This window comes from Notolepis coatsorum (genome assembly GCF_963971535.1).
Source record: "Notolepis coatsorum genome assembly, chromosome: 3".
Lineage (NCBI taxonomy): Eukaryota > Metazoa > Chordata > Actinopteri > Aulopiformes > Paralepididae > Notolepis > Notolepis coatsorum.
In genome coordinates, this window is record NC_140167.1 from 84,299,663 (window position 1) to 84,314,988 (window position 15,326).

General features: G+C 42.9%; 1 protein-coding gene across 4 annotated transcripts in view; it reads left to right on the top strand.

The window, feature by feature from the left end:
- Window positions 1–15,326, top strand: part of dock7 (dedicator of cytokinesis 7) — a 303,680-nt gene that overhangs the window by 29,857 nt on the left and 258,497 nt on the right. For all 4 annotated transcript variants that reach the window (XM_084309449.1, XM_084309450.1, XM_084309451.1 and 1 more), the window contains exons 7-13: window positions 2,431–2,516; window positions 2,601–2,667; window positions 4,944–5,093; window positions 11,578–11,658; window positions 11,876–12,038; window positions 12,587–12,729; window positions 14,560–14,653. In XM_084309449.1, the coding sequence (XP_084165575.1) occupies window positions 2,431–2,516; window positions 2,601–2,667; window positions 4,944–5,093; window positions 11,578–11,658; window positions 11,876–12,038; window positions 12,587–12,729; window positions 14,560–14,653 (784 nt within the window). The remainder of the gene's footprint in view (window positions 1–2,430; window positions 2,517–2,600; window positions 2,668–4,943; window positions 5,094–11,577; window positions 11,659–11,875; window positions 12,039–12,586; window positions 12,730–14,559; window positions 14,654–15,326) is intronic.

Below are 15,326 nucleotides of genomic sequence, written 5' to 3' on the forward strand. Positions count from 1 at the left end.
TCTACTGGGCAGTCCAGTAGAGAGAGAGAGAGAGGAGGAACGGGAGACAGAGTGGGGGGAAGACATTCGGCAAATAACGACGGGTTCGGGAATCGAACCCGGGGTCGGCCGTGCCGCGACTCAGCTCGTTATGTGGTTCGCCACTGGGGCGCCCGATCGTTATTTCTTTTATTCGCTATTTCCAATCATAAATCCTCCAGGAAGGCTGTGTAACCATATGGAATGACTCTGAGATTGCCAGTACAATACCGCCGCCTGGTGGTATGCGGCCGATGTTGCACTCCCTTTGTGACTCTGTGTATGTGGCTGTGTATCATTGAAATTCATCCGGGCGGAGTTTTCGAGTAGCCTGGACCGAGGGGTCTATCTGATCGCATTGAATCACTTTCGAGACGCGATACATTATGCTGTGGGGTGGTATGGCGTGGGCCAAATGGACATACGATCTAGCAGATGGCAATCAAATAATTGGAATATTCTTTTTGGAATCTCATCGGCCACAGGTAAGAGCAATTTAACGTCAATTTCAGCTTGGTTGTGCCTTGTTTTCATAGCCATCGCCCTGATCAGCGTATGCTGTTGTACTAACGAATGCCGTTATTGACAATCAATTCATCAGAAATGACCCCCCCCCCCCCTTTTCATGCATGCATGATGGAACATAATATACCGATCATATTTATTTGAATTTTTTTTATTGTAGCGTGTATAGGGACGAAATGCCAATGGATTAAGTATAATATGCGTCACAGCCTATTTCTAGCCTCCCAGGAATGACCCTAAACCGCTCTAAAACCATACTTATATTCACCACGGTATAAAACGGGAATGAATGGATGGAAAAAATATTCCTTTTTCACATCTTGAACGATAGATACTTGATGTCAAATGGGCCATAGTATTGCATCCATAGCTATAATATTTAAATAGTTATAGCCCTGCAAACAAGGTGAGCGACTCCCATCGTTTACAGCGGTGGGACTACAGGATGAGGCTAATCCCCGGCGGTCAATGAGTTAAGAACAAATTTGTATTTACATTTACAACCTGGCGCGAGGAAGGAAGGGCCTCTCGAAGGGTAAATAAAAAACTGACAAATTACATGTTGGTTATTAAAAGGCTGGGTGACAATTGCAGGTGTGTGTAAACAACTCTGCGATAGTCCTTAAAAGTAGCGAGGGGGATCAAGTCCTTTGCATCTCGTTTCCAACTGTTGGGAGCAGTAAATTGGCAGGAGGATTGACCAAAGGAAGTGTTAACACAGGGAACATAGAGAGATATGGTGAGCAGCTCTGGTGTTGTAGAGATATGGTGAGCAGCTCTGGTGTTATAGAGATATGGTGAGCAGCTCTGGTGTTATAGAGATATGGTGAGCAGCTCTGGTGTTATAGAGATATGGTGAGCAGCTCTGGTGTTATAGAGATATGGTGAGCAGCTCTGGTGTTATAGAGATATGGGGACATGGAGTAGATGACACTTTTAACAGGTATCAAATAAGGAACGGTCAGACCATGAGTGTAAGCCAATGAATTTCTCGCCGATGGCCTTATATAGGTTCATAAGATGAATATGAGGGGCGACAGTGGCTCGATATATATCGCCCAGCCCTAGTTGAATGCTGAAAAAACTGAAACCTTGATAGTTGCCCCTGATAACCTAATCCCCAGCATCGACACGCACTCCATTGGGTCATTAAGCTTATGTACTCAGCATAAACTAAAGAATTTAGGTGTTATTTTTTACCAAACATCTTTTAAATATCAGTCATTAGTCAACTTACTCGTTCCTGCTTCGTATCCAAGGCAGAGCTGGAGATGGTCATCCACGCTTTTATTTCCACCCGTTTGGACTATACTATAATATACTTTTTACCTGTTTAAATAAGTCTGCTTTGGACCGCCTGCAAATTTTCCAAAATGCAGCTGCTAGACTTTTAACCAGAAATAACAAGATGTCTCATATCACACCTATTTTGGCCTCCCTTTCAAATTTAGAGTTCATTTTAAGGTGCTACTTACTACTTTTAGAGCCCTTCATGGTCTATCACCTGGATACATTTCAGACCTTCTTGCACCTCACTCAACAAACCGGGCCCTTAGATCCTCTGACAAACTTCTATCATCTGTCCCTAGAACCCGACTTGCAACCCGGGTGGATCGTGCCTTTCAGGTAGCTGCTCCCAAACTGTGGAACGCCCTCCCTTTCTCTCTGAGATCAGTAGAAACGTGCGACATACAAGCAACAACAATGCCATGCGTCATGAATATGCAAATCGACGACATTTCACGGTCCATGACGTCAAACGAATCGTTGGAGCCCTAATATAAATGCAGCCATTTACCATTTATATATAAGCTTCATAAGGTGAATATAACGTTTCTGCGTGTGTTGTGTTTTTAACGGCGCTCTCTTCTCCTTCTGAACGCGCAGGAGGAGCCCATCGAGCGCCACTGTGTGCCCGACGTGCCAAAAGAACACCTGGGCCAGCGGCTGCTCGTCAAGTGCTTGTCCTTGAAGTAAGTGCCGGAGAGAGCGGCCTCGTTCTTCTCTCCTTTAACTGCCGCTTTGTGCTGACCCCCCTCCTTTTCCTCCCCGTGAAGGTTCGAGATCGAAATCGAGCCCGTCTTCGCCTGCCTGGCCTTATACGATGTCAAGGAGAAGAAAAAGGTGAGCTGTTATCCCCCCCCCCGGCGTCGGGTGCGGCGCCGGCGGCCCTGAGTTGTCGGCCCGGTCCTCCTGGAGCCGGTAAAAGTGCTGCAGAGGCCCGGCGTGAATCACAGGAGATAAAGGTTTATGTAGTGGGTCTGTTGTGGGAAATGACGGTAAATCACTTGTTGTTGCTGCATGTATCTGTGTTAGCCTCCCGTGGGGTACAGGACAACACAGTCACCACCAGGGGCTGGTCTGAGAACAGTCCTAAACACTGGTCTGAGAACAGTCCTGAACACTGGTCTGAGAACAGTCCTAAACACTGGTCTGAGAACAGTCCTAAACACTGGTCTGAGAACAGTCAGTCCTAAACACTGGTCTGAGAACAGTCCTAAACACTGGTCTGAGAACAGTCAGTCCTAAACACTGGTCTGAGAACAGTCCTAAACACTGGTCTGAGAACAGTCATAAACACTGGTCTGAGAACAGTCCTAAACACTGGTCTGAGAACAGTCCTAAACACTGTTCTGAGAACAGTCATAAACACTGTTCTGAGAACAGTCCTAAACACTGGTCTGAGAACAGTCATAAACACTGTTCTGAGAACAGTCCTAAACACTGGTCTGAGAACAGTCCTAAACACTGGTCTGAGAACAGTCAGTCCTAAACACTGGTCTGAGAACAGTCCTAAACACTGGTCTGATAACAGTCCTAAACACTGGTCTGAGAACAGTCCTAAACACTGGTCTGAGAACAGTCCTAAACACTGGTCTGTGAACAGGCCTAAACACTGTTCTGAGAACAGTCCTAAACACTGGTCTGAGAACAGTCCTAAACACAGGTCTGAGAACAGTCCTAAACACTGGTCTGAGAACAGTCCTAAACACTTCTGAGAACAGTCCTAAACACTGGTCTGAGAACAGTCAGTCCTAAACACTGGTCTGAGAACAGTCCTAAACACTGGTCTGAGAACAGTCCTAAACACTGGTCTGAGAACAGTCAGTCCTAAACACTGGTCTGAGAACAGTCCTAAACACTGGTCTGAGAGCAGTCTGATGTATTGCCCAGCCCTAGATGGTAGCAGTGATCAGTAGGAGCCATTCACCTGCCAAGTTGCTCGGTTCAAAAAGCATTCAAATGAATAAAAAAAAATATATACTATAGATAAAGTTTTTATGTAGAGTAATAATTAACTTTCTACCCCTCTCTGTATCTGACAGAACCTCTTCCTACTAGGGGTGGGAATCGCCAGAGACCTCACGATACGATACTATCGCGATACTTGCGTCACGATACGATAGTATCGCGATACTAAATATATCTACCTCTCTGTCTGATGGAACCTCTTTCTACCTCTCTGTCTGACAGAACCTCTTTCTACCTCTCTGTCTGACAGAACCTCTTTCTACCTCTCTGTCTGACAGAACCTCTTTCTACCCCTCTGTCTGACAGAACCTCTTCCTACCTCTCTGTCTGACAGAACCTCTTCCTACCTCTCTGTCTGACAGAACCTCTTCCTACCCCTCTCTGTCTGATGGAACCTCTTCCTACCTCTCTGTCTGACAGAACCTCTTCCTACCCCTCTCTGTCTGATGGAACCTCTTCCTACCTCTCTGTCTGACAGAACCTCTTCCTACCTCTCTGTCTGACAGAACCTCTTCCTACCTCTCTGTCTGACAGAACCTCTTCCTACCCCTCTCTGTCTGATGGAACCTCTTCCTACCTCTCTGTCTGACAGAACCTCTTCCTACCCCTCTCTGTCTGACGGAACCTCTTCCTACCCCTCTCTGTATCTGACAGACACTACAAGGTAGCAGTGGTGGTTCTGAGCAGAGCCCCTAGATGGCTGTTTGAAGTGTTGTACTATTTCAGCCGAGCTCTCGTTCCCTCTGACAGGGAAACGGCTGTTTGATCACCCGAGTGTCGTCGGGTTCGGCAGCCATCGCCAAAACAGAGTCTGTAGCTGAAGAATAACTGCATTTAGGCTGCGTTTCAGTCTTTTGTTGTGGACACAATTAGATTTATAATGTGTGTGTGTGTGTGTGTATTTTTAGTGGACAGGAAATTGATTCAAAGGAGCGTAAAGAAGTGTGCACATGGAACAACACGTTAGGAGTTCGGGGATCTATTTGCGGCGGTGGGCCTGTTTTGATAATGTGGTTGGCCACCAGAAATACATTTGCTCTTTGCATTTAGTTCATTTTCTATATTCAGTTCTGTTAATTTGAGAGAGCTTCCGGGTCGACCCGGCGGCCAGAATAACACCGCGGCTCTAAATGTGTCTCTCCCTCAAGATCTCGGAGAACTTCTTCTTCGACCTGAACTCGGAGCAGACCAAGGGCATGCTGAGGCCTCACGTCCAGACGGCAGCCATCTCCACCCTGGCCCGCTCCGCCGTCTTCTCCATCACCCACCCCTCACAGGACGTCTTCCTGGTCATACAGGTCAGATCATCCACTGCCTACAAGCGTCTTTACCCGAGGACGGTCCTACTAGGGCTGGACTGAAGCAGGTCAGAACAGAACAGATACTATGGAATCATAGGACATTTCATACAGGTCAGAACAGCTTTATACTATGGAATCATAGGACATTTCATACAGATCAGAACAGCTTTATACTATGGAATCATAGGACATTTCATACAGATCAGAACAGCTTTATACTATGGAATCATAGGACATTTCATACAGATCAGAACAGCTTTATACTATGGAATCATAGGACATTTCATACAGGTCAGAACAGCTTTATACTATGGAATCATAGGACATTTCATACAGATCAGAACAGCTTTATACTATGGAATCATAGGACATTTCATACAGGTCAGAACAGCTTTATACTATGCGGATGGGTGGCGCAGCGGACATTGCGCTCGTCGCCAACACAAGAGACACCGGTATCGAATCCGGCTGTCGACGTTGCCTCCGGCTTGGGCCGGCCGTCATACTAACTCAATTGGCAGAGTTAGCGGGTGGGGAGTCGATGGGTGGTAATCTGGACGTTGTAAACAGCGACTCCTACAGGTCGGTCAGGGCGCCTGCACAGCAGAGACAGGAAAATGGCGGGGGCAGTGTGAGCCTCCACGTTACTTCTATTGGCACGGCTAAATTGGGATGGGAGAAAAAAAAATGTAATGGAGGAGAAAAAGTAAAAAAAAAAAAAAAAAGCTTTATACTATGGAATCATAGGACATTTCATACAGGTCATAACAGCTTTATACTAAGGAATCATAGGACATTTCATACAGGTCAGAACAGCTTTATACTATGGAATCATAGGACATTTCATAAAGGTCAGAGCAGCTTTATAGTAGGACTATTCACAAAGTGGGCGTACTGTCAGCTTTAGTCTGTTTGTCTGGTCACAAAGGTCACAAAGGTCACAGACCGTTCCTGGTCACTGGCCCCAGATCAGGCATTCCTTCTCTGGGAACCATTGACAATATGGGCGCAGGACCACACTTCACATCATTTTACCTACAACACGTTTGGATACATCATTGGGATTATCACATGTATTTAAATGTAGATTAGGTTGATTTATACTTTAATGAAATTGTATCTGCATTTAGATTGGGTTAATGGAATGTAATTAAATTCAGTGTCACAATTCATTTCAATCCAATATTTCTCCCATGGTGCGCTGGCCTGCCGTGGGCCATGACTCATTCACTCACTGTAATGATGCTTTTATATCGATATCTTATTTGACATAAAAAAAGGGAATGCTGGGGAATCATGGGACATGGTTTTTATATATAATATATCAATGCGCAGCCCTAGATGGTAGCAGTGATCAGTAGGAGCCAATCACCTGCCAAGTTGCTCTGCTCAAAAAGCATTCAAATGTATTTTCACTGGAGAGATTTAAAGGTGCTATAGTCAGATAAGGTTTTTATGTAATAATTTAAACCTCCCTCCCCCCTCAGACCAAGACTCAATCTGTGTCCCTTGTATGTATAACAATGTACATGTACAACTAAATATTACCCATTTATTTTCTTTTAAATTCATACTATTATTAACTTCAGCCCTCACCAATTCCTTTTCAGAATAATAATGTAATCCCTTCAATTCCAGTTTTTGTGATTAAATGTAAATTTTCTATTTATTTTCCATCCTATACATACAAAATAGATTTGTTTTGGTTGGATTATCAGAGCCTGGAGTGTCAAAGATTGGCAGCAAAATCTATTTTGATGCATTTTTATTGTTTGTGCAGTGACAGATTGTATAATAGCTCAATCTGTATCCCTTATGTATAAAAATGTATAAAAATATATAAAGACTGCCATAGAAACATTACCTATTAATGTATCTTTTTTAATGAATACTATTATTAACTTCAGTCCTCACCATACAAGTCAAATATTCATTCCTTTTCAAAATTTCAAAGACAGATTGCAAAATTCACACAAAGAAAAACTCAGATGCGGCTGGGTGGCACAGCGGAGATTGCGCTCGTCACCAATGCGAGAGACTCCGGTCTCGAATCCAGGTGTCAGCATTGCCTCCGGCTTGGGCCAGCCGTCATACTAACTCGTTTGGCTGAGTTAGCGGGAGGAAAGTCGATGGGGTGGTAATCTGGCATTGTGGACAGCGACTCCTACAGGTCAGGTCAGGGCGCCTGCACAGCAAAAGACAGGAAGTGGTGAAGGCAGCGTGACCTCCCACGCATTACACTTCACCAATGAGAGTCCTCGCTGCCAGGTGAAAAGAGAGCCACTGGCTGTCTCCGCATGTGTCGGAGGAAGCATGTGGTAGACCTCAGGGCTCCCTTGACCGACCAGTAGGGGGCACATGCGCACAACGACCAGGTAGGGGAGGGGGGAATTGGCATAACGACTAAATTGGGATGGGAGGAAAAAGCACAGAAAAATCAGGTGGAGAAAAAGAGGGAAAAAAAATATTTAAAATAACTCAGATGAACAAAAAATTACATGGGGAGACAGCAGGGTTAAATATATATTTATACATATATATATATATATATACATATTACGTGAATGAACATATACATATTACGTGAATGAACAAAATTAAGTAAAAAATCTAAAATAAAAAATCATCCTTCACCCCCCAAAAAATATAGATGAATGAATTTATAATTAAAAGAAAACATTTAGTTGCAGACATGTATCCCCTCCCTACTTCCCATTTCCCCCTGTGGAATGCTTTGGATACATTACATGCTCTAGTGTGACATCTAGTGGCTGAATGTTATCTATCATGGGTCTGTCTCATTAGACACTGTCTTGCTGCACCTACACATGCAGTACTGGTGCACTGTGGGTCTGTCTCATTGGACACTGTCTTGCTGCACCTACACATGCAGTACTGGTGCACTGTGGGTCTGTCTCATTGGACACTGTCTTGCTGCACATACAGGTGCAGTACTGGTGCACTGTGGGTCTGTCTCATTGGACACTGTCTTGCGGCACATACAGGTGCACTGTGGGTCTGGACTGTTTGTTGTTTTTAATTGAACTTCTTAGGCGACGTGCAATGTTCCCTCTAATTTTTTTTCGGGGCTGAGCAAACACTCAAACCTCCTGAGCAGACATCAGCAACTACTGAGCAACTACGTCACCTGCCGATTAACCGGTTAGTTGATAAGCTGCGGTGTGTAAAAAATCTGAGGATCTTAATTTCCCTCAATGTCTAACATAAAAATATATACATTTTGCTGATACACAGAAATAATACAAAAAGGCATATTATATTCCTTAATCAAATATTTATTTGACCATTGATTGACGATACAGAGCAAAGTCCTTACTTTGGCGGCGGCGGTGTGAGTCGTGTAACTAACTTTTGTCTTTTTAGGAGGCTGACTCGTCATTATTTTATTAAGTGAATTATAATGCGACTTCAAGGGTGACCATATTGTGATTTTTTTTTTTAAAGAGGACACTGCCTTCAGCCTCAAGATACTTAATGATACTCAAAGTGTACTCAAAGATGCCTTATCATTATAATATATTTAAAGTATGCCTCCTCTGTATGGATATACAATTAGTTTATATTATTTTATATAACAAAATAATATCTCTCTATAACCAAAGTTACTCAACATTACTGTATTATGCCTAAAGTAATCTATCTGACAAATCTCAAGAAAATAACTAAATCAACCTATGACAAAATATATATTTTCAAGTCTTACTGGACAAAATAAATAACAAGAAAAGTATGAAGTAATGTTCTAAATAATACCTCTTCTGTATTAGAAAATCCAGCTTTAAAAAATATATCTTTGTATCTGTTCAATGTAATGTAAATGATAAAACAGTAACCTCACAAAGATACTAATTTAAAAGTGCACTATGCAGTTTCAGATTTGTTGCAATTAGTGTACTAAACTAATTTATTACACACATAATCCTTAGAATGATTGTATCATAAGCATCTTATCAAACCAAAACATCATTTTTGAGGCATCAAAATAGTTTTCAATTATTTTCTCTCTCTCTCTGTATAGCTGCATTCTTCAATCAATTCGGTCAACTTTGCCATCAAACTCTCGCCTCGCACTGCTTTGTTTGTAATGTTTTTCTGTGTCCATGTGAGCTTTGAGATCGCCAACACCTTTATTAGACACAGAAACATATGGTCAAGCTTTGCACGCAGTTCATCTGTAATGTACATTTTTGCGTTTGCATTGTGAGGAGCCAGCAATGCTGGTCGGATCTGTGGACTTCCTCATCTGTTGTGTGTGTCTGTGTGAGCGCGCAGTAGCGCCGCTCACAAGGCACTGAAAGCGGGGCTTCTCTTGGTAACGTCACACGCAACAGGTTACCGTAGTATTCGGTGCAATGCGCCAGTCAATTTAACTACAGGCATATTTTACACAAACGTTTCTGTGCGCGACAGATTTCAGATGTGCGCGGGAGCGTCTTGCCATGTGCGCGCGCGGCGTTTCCGTTAGCCGGTAATTACCGGTATTTGACTGGCAAAATCTGGTGAAGTCCGACATATCTAATCTCTCCGGTCATAATGTCCGGTGAAAATAATTCCCTCTAAACACAATTAGATTATTTGAATTGTATTAAAATAGGCTAAAATTAAATAGCCTATGCGATGAACGAAACAATCATTACATTTGTCGTTGCTTCACCAAGCAGCCGGTCAATGACATCCTGTGTCAGCGAGCTGGCAGCTGATATATTTACGTGAAGCATGGCTTGGCAGGGTGCAGTACTCCAATTCAGCCATTGGCAATTCAGCTGTTGGGTGGGGGCGCTGCTGACACCGCTGCTCTGCTCTGTCTGCTCCTGCTCCATGCTTCACGTATGGAGCAGTAATCGATTAATTATTTTAATCGATTCCGTGACAATCATTCATACTCCACTAGAAGGAGCAGTACGGATTTTATTCTGCCAAGATTTAACTCCCTAATGGGCACAAATACATTTTTATATTCTGCAGCACTGGAGTGGAACAAGCTTCCAGTGGCCCTGAAAAACATCGAAGAGGGGGGAAGTTTTAGACGTGCCACAAAGAAATGGCTAGCCAGTGAAGTATAGAATAGCCATAGGAAGGAGAGGGTAGGAAGTGCTTTTTTTGTATGGGGTTGCTATTATGTTTTATTCTGTTTTTTATTATGATGATCTTTGTTTTATTATGATGCTCTATGTTTTATTATGATGCTCTATGTTTTATTATGATGCTCTATGTTTTTATTATGATGCTCTGTTTTAGTATGTTTTATTATGATGCTCTATGTTTTATGATGTCTGTCCATGTCCAAAATCAGGGACCATGATGGAAATAAGTGCTTGCACTTTCTCATGTTTTTATCCCTTGGATGCTGTCTTTTACTCCACAATAAAAATCAATCAATCAATCAATATCAGCTGCCAGCTCGCTGACACAGGATGTCATTGACCGGCTGCTTGGTGAAGCAACGACAAATGTAATGATTGTTTCGTTCATCGCATAGGCTATTTAATTTTAGCCTATTTTAATACAATTCAAATAATCAAATTGTGCTTAGAGGGAATTATTTTCACCGGACATTATGAGCAGCAGCACCAAGTCGTTGGGAGGTGGAGATATACATCACGGCGCAAACCCACGATAATGTTGCCGTCTCTCTGCCAAATTTCTCAGTTCTTCACTTGATATAATTAATACAAATGTCCAATATAACGGAATTCGTTAGCTCATAAAAATGTGATTATAACAGACTGCTGTTTATTAAGGTCGGGCAGACTGCCCACCGACACCTCAAGTCGGCAGCAGCACGCAGTCTCGAGGGACTTATTTTATTTGGAATATATTAATGACTGTATATACGCAAAAGTAGTCTAGTTTTAAGTTAAAATATTATAAATGCCTTGATGATGTCATTCTTTATATAGGCCTATCAATTGTTTTTAAGCTCAATAAACTCTGACCGGAATTTATCCCATTTGTCCGGTAGATTGAAATCTACCGGACACTCAGACCTGCAAAAAAAAATTCGAACGGAAACCCCGCGCGCGCAGCCGCGCACCTTAGGGGGAACATTGGCGACGTGTCCACAGACGAAGTTTTTTCAAGGTGGACCGCTTTGAAAATCTAAAATATGCATGCTCAGAGCGTTTCCAGAGCGTCTCGCGACTCCCGCGGCTCCGCCACTTGCTCGATTTTGATTGGTCGGTCGAAAAAAGTGACCTTGATGAGCGGCGCTCCTCTCCAAAAGTTGAACTATTTTCAACTTTATGCGCTGGGAGCGCTCCGCCCAAAAACTCTAGCCGCCGAGAGCGCTAAAACACGAGGCGCGGCGCTGGGAAAAGGAGCGCTCCTGTCGCGTCTGGCAACTCATAAAAAGCTGCCTGTGGACACGTCGCCTTACTCTTCTATAACCAAACAGGTCATGTATTCTGCTGCTTATGTCCATGTTGTCTGTGACTGACGCGTCTCCTGCTTGTGTTCCCAGCTGGAGAAGGTTCTGCAGCAGGGGGACATAGGGGAGTGTGCTGAACCCTACATGGTCTTCAAAGAGTCTGACGCCGCCAAGGTATGTCTCCCTTCCTGGGAGTTGACATGTCTCCAAATAAAACACGTTAGGGACACAATGGATCAGAGGGACTGTACCTTTAATCATACTGTGCATTAATTAATTTCATTTAATTAATTTATGTCACATTTCTGAAGAGAAATTAGCAACTAGAAACGGCACATGGCGACGTGCGCCTTTAACAGGTTAGTCGACCTTCTTCTCTCCTAACCTGCAGAACAAAGAGAAGCTGGAGAAGCTGCGTAGCCAATCAGATCAGTTCTGTCAGCGCCTGGGCCGGTACCGCATGCCCTTCGCCTGGACCGCCATCCACCTCATGAACATCGTCAACAGCGCCGGCAGCCTGGAGAGAGACACAGAGATGGAGATGGGACTCACAGGTCAGAGGCACAGGGCTGTCCCCACATGACATACATTTGAATCTAATGTAAACAAAGTGCAATGCCGAGAGGCGCTATTGTGCCTAGAAGTCAGCTTCTACCTGTCAGATTACTATTGAGTGAGTGTAACCCTTTCACTACAACACTACATAAGCTTAACCCTTTCACTAACACACTACAGAGGGTAGGGACAGGGTCAATCTTCTGTAGTGTGGTAGTGAAAGGTTAACCCTCTGTAGTGTGGCAGTGAAATGGTTCATCTTCTGTAGTGAAAGGTTAACCCTCTGTAGTGTGGTAGTAAAAGGTTAACCTGCAGTGTGGTAGTGAAAGGGTTAACCGTCTGTAGTGTGGTAGTGAAAGGTTAACCTTCTGTAGTGTGGTAGTGAAAGGGTTAACCGTCTGTAGTGTGGTAGTGAAAGAGTTAACCGTATGTAGTGTGGTAGTGAAATGATTAACCGTCTGCAGTGTGGTTGTGAAAGGGTTAACCGTCTGTAGTGTGGTAGTGAACAGGTTAAGCTCCCGTGCTGAGTGTTGCTTCTGGCCTGCAGAGAGGAAGGGCTCGTGGTCTGAGAGGAGGAACTCCAGCATCATGGGGAGGCGTTCTCTGGAGAGGACCACCAGCGGGGACGAGTCCTGCAGCCTGACGGGATTCAGACCAGCAACCCTCACTGTTACCAACTTCTTTAAACAGGTCAGAATACACACGCACGTGCACACATGTACTGTAACGCAAGTCAAGTCTCAAGTCTTTGAGGGTCAATTTATAATAAAACCCAAGATGCATGCATATAAATTAGGGCTGGCAGTTTATCGCGTTAATTAGATTAAGTAATTACACAGCAAATGATCGCGTTATGAAAATTAACTAAAACATTTTTTTAGATTTTTTTTTAAATCTCGTTAATTCCATACGAACGTAGAATAAACATTAATTTTTTTTTTAAATGGTCCATTTGCATGTTCTTGGTATCTGATTCTAGGCACATCTATGGATCTCAGGGAATGTATTCCGAGTGTCAGAAATACTGTGTCTGTTACTAGGCTTGAGTAAATTGTAATGAACCAAATGAGAATATTAATTCAATTTTTTATTTATATATTTTTTTACTGTGAATAACACCATGCTAAAATTGACCAGACCTGAAAAATCTAAGCAAATGAATAAAGGGAAGATGATTAAACAGAAGGTTTTGTAGATACAGTACTGAATTCTGCCATCCGGACACATGCAATTTGAAATATGATTATAGAATAATGAATATCAGGCCTAAAATGGTTATGCGATTAAAATGTGATTAATTAGATTAATTAATTACAAATCCTGTAATTAATTAGATAAATTTTTTTAATCGCCTGACAGCACTAATATAAATACTTTGGTATTTCGAATTACACACTACAAATGTATTACCTATTGCCTGTTTTATTGCAACACTACTATCACCGACATCTAAGAAGGGAGATCCCCCCTTGAACGGCCCTTCTAAGGTTTTTATTATGTTTTTGGTAGATTTGTATTGGTTTTTACTACCGGGCAGTCCGGTAGAGAGAGAGAGGAAGAATGGGTGACAGAGCAGGGGAAGACATTCGGCAAAGAACGCCGGGAACCGAACATAAAATGCATACATTTGATCCAGTGCACATTTGGATAGTATTGTGATATCCCATGGATATATATAGCTGTTTTTCTTTTTATACATTTTCAACATTTGCTTGCTGCATTCATTTTAATTTCATTCATTGTGTTCATCATGTCAGTCCCCACTCCCTGACACACTGACTCTGCTTGGGGCGCTCAATTAATCTCCCTTTAGGCATCATATTTGAAGACGCTGATTGGCAAAATTTACGTTGCTAGGTGCATTTATTTTGCTATGTAATTTTTCAATTGGCTGCATTGCGCACTGACTGGGGCGATGGTTCTAGCGCCCCAGAAGAGGGGATGAACAGGAAGCACAAACAATTATTTATATTTTATATATTACATGTTATTGTGCATTTTAAACACAAACATACTTAAAAATTAGTCTTTATTATTTATTTAAAAAAAATTATTATATTTTTAGCGGTCGAAATCGACTATTATAGAAAAATCCCAAAATCACATTCTCTACTGCTCCACACACACACACACACACACACACACACACACACACACACACACACACACACACACACACACACACACACACACTGAGATAATCTGCATCCTGCTGTTGTCGTAGGTGGTTTCAGTGGAATTGCGTTGCTAGGGGAACACTATGTCAGCTACTGATATTAACAAACACTGTAACAGTAAGTAAACTTTGGTCCATTTAGAATGTTTATGTTGTCAATTAGAAAGTGTCTATACCAGTAACTACAATATGTTTTAATATTGTGTTTTTACATTGTAACTTGAGTGGGTGTTATTACATTGTGTAAATTGAGTGTGTTATTACATTGTGTAAATTGATTGTGTGTTATTACAATGTCATTGTGTAAATTGATTATGTGTTATTACATTGTATGTGTGTGTCAGGAGGGAGACCGGCTGAGTGATGAAGACCTTTATAAGTTCCTGGCTGACATGAGGAGGCCTTCGTCAGTGCTGAGGAGACTTCGACCAATCACAGGTACGTCTGGGTTCAGTCTCCTTCATCTCTGAAGCAACATGGTGGCCTTTGAGGAACTACTGGCAGCTAGGGGCTGGTTTAGGTGTAACTACATTATTTGAACTACTGGCAGCTAGCCGCTGGTTTAGGTGCAAATACAGTGTTTGAACGAAGGTTATCCTATAACCCTAGTTACATGAGTTCTTGTATCACGTTCTGCTCTTAGTGGGATTTGACCTCATGACTTATATATCACTGAAAAGCTTCCGCTACATGCACCTTCACTTGTCCGGCCGCGCCCATTTCCGCCTATGAATATAAGCGAGGGGCGTGACCGTGCTTCTTCCTTCCGGAGTCTTGACCTTCATTTGGAAGACAATCAGGAGTCCTCAGTGAGTGAGTAGCAGAACGCTCACAAGAACTCATGTAACTAGGGTTATAGGATAACCTTCGTTACATTTCGTTCTTGTATCACGTTCTGCTCTTAGTGCGACACAGGAACGGAGCAGGACTCAGAGAGCCAGAGAAATGCACCCGCTGAGGTCCCCTTACAACCATCAGAACACTGGGGAGGGTCCGGGCCCCCCCACCCTTCCTAGTGAGGGCACAGACTGTGCGAAAAAAGGGGACAGCACCCAGAAAACACACAAGGCGAGTAGACCACAGGACAGAAGGACCCGCGTCTACCCCACCG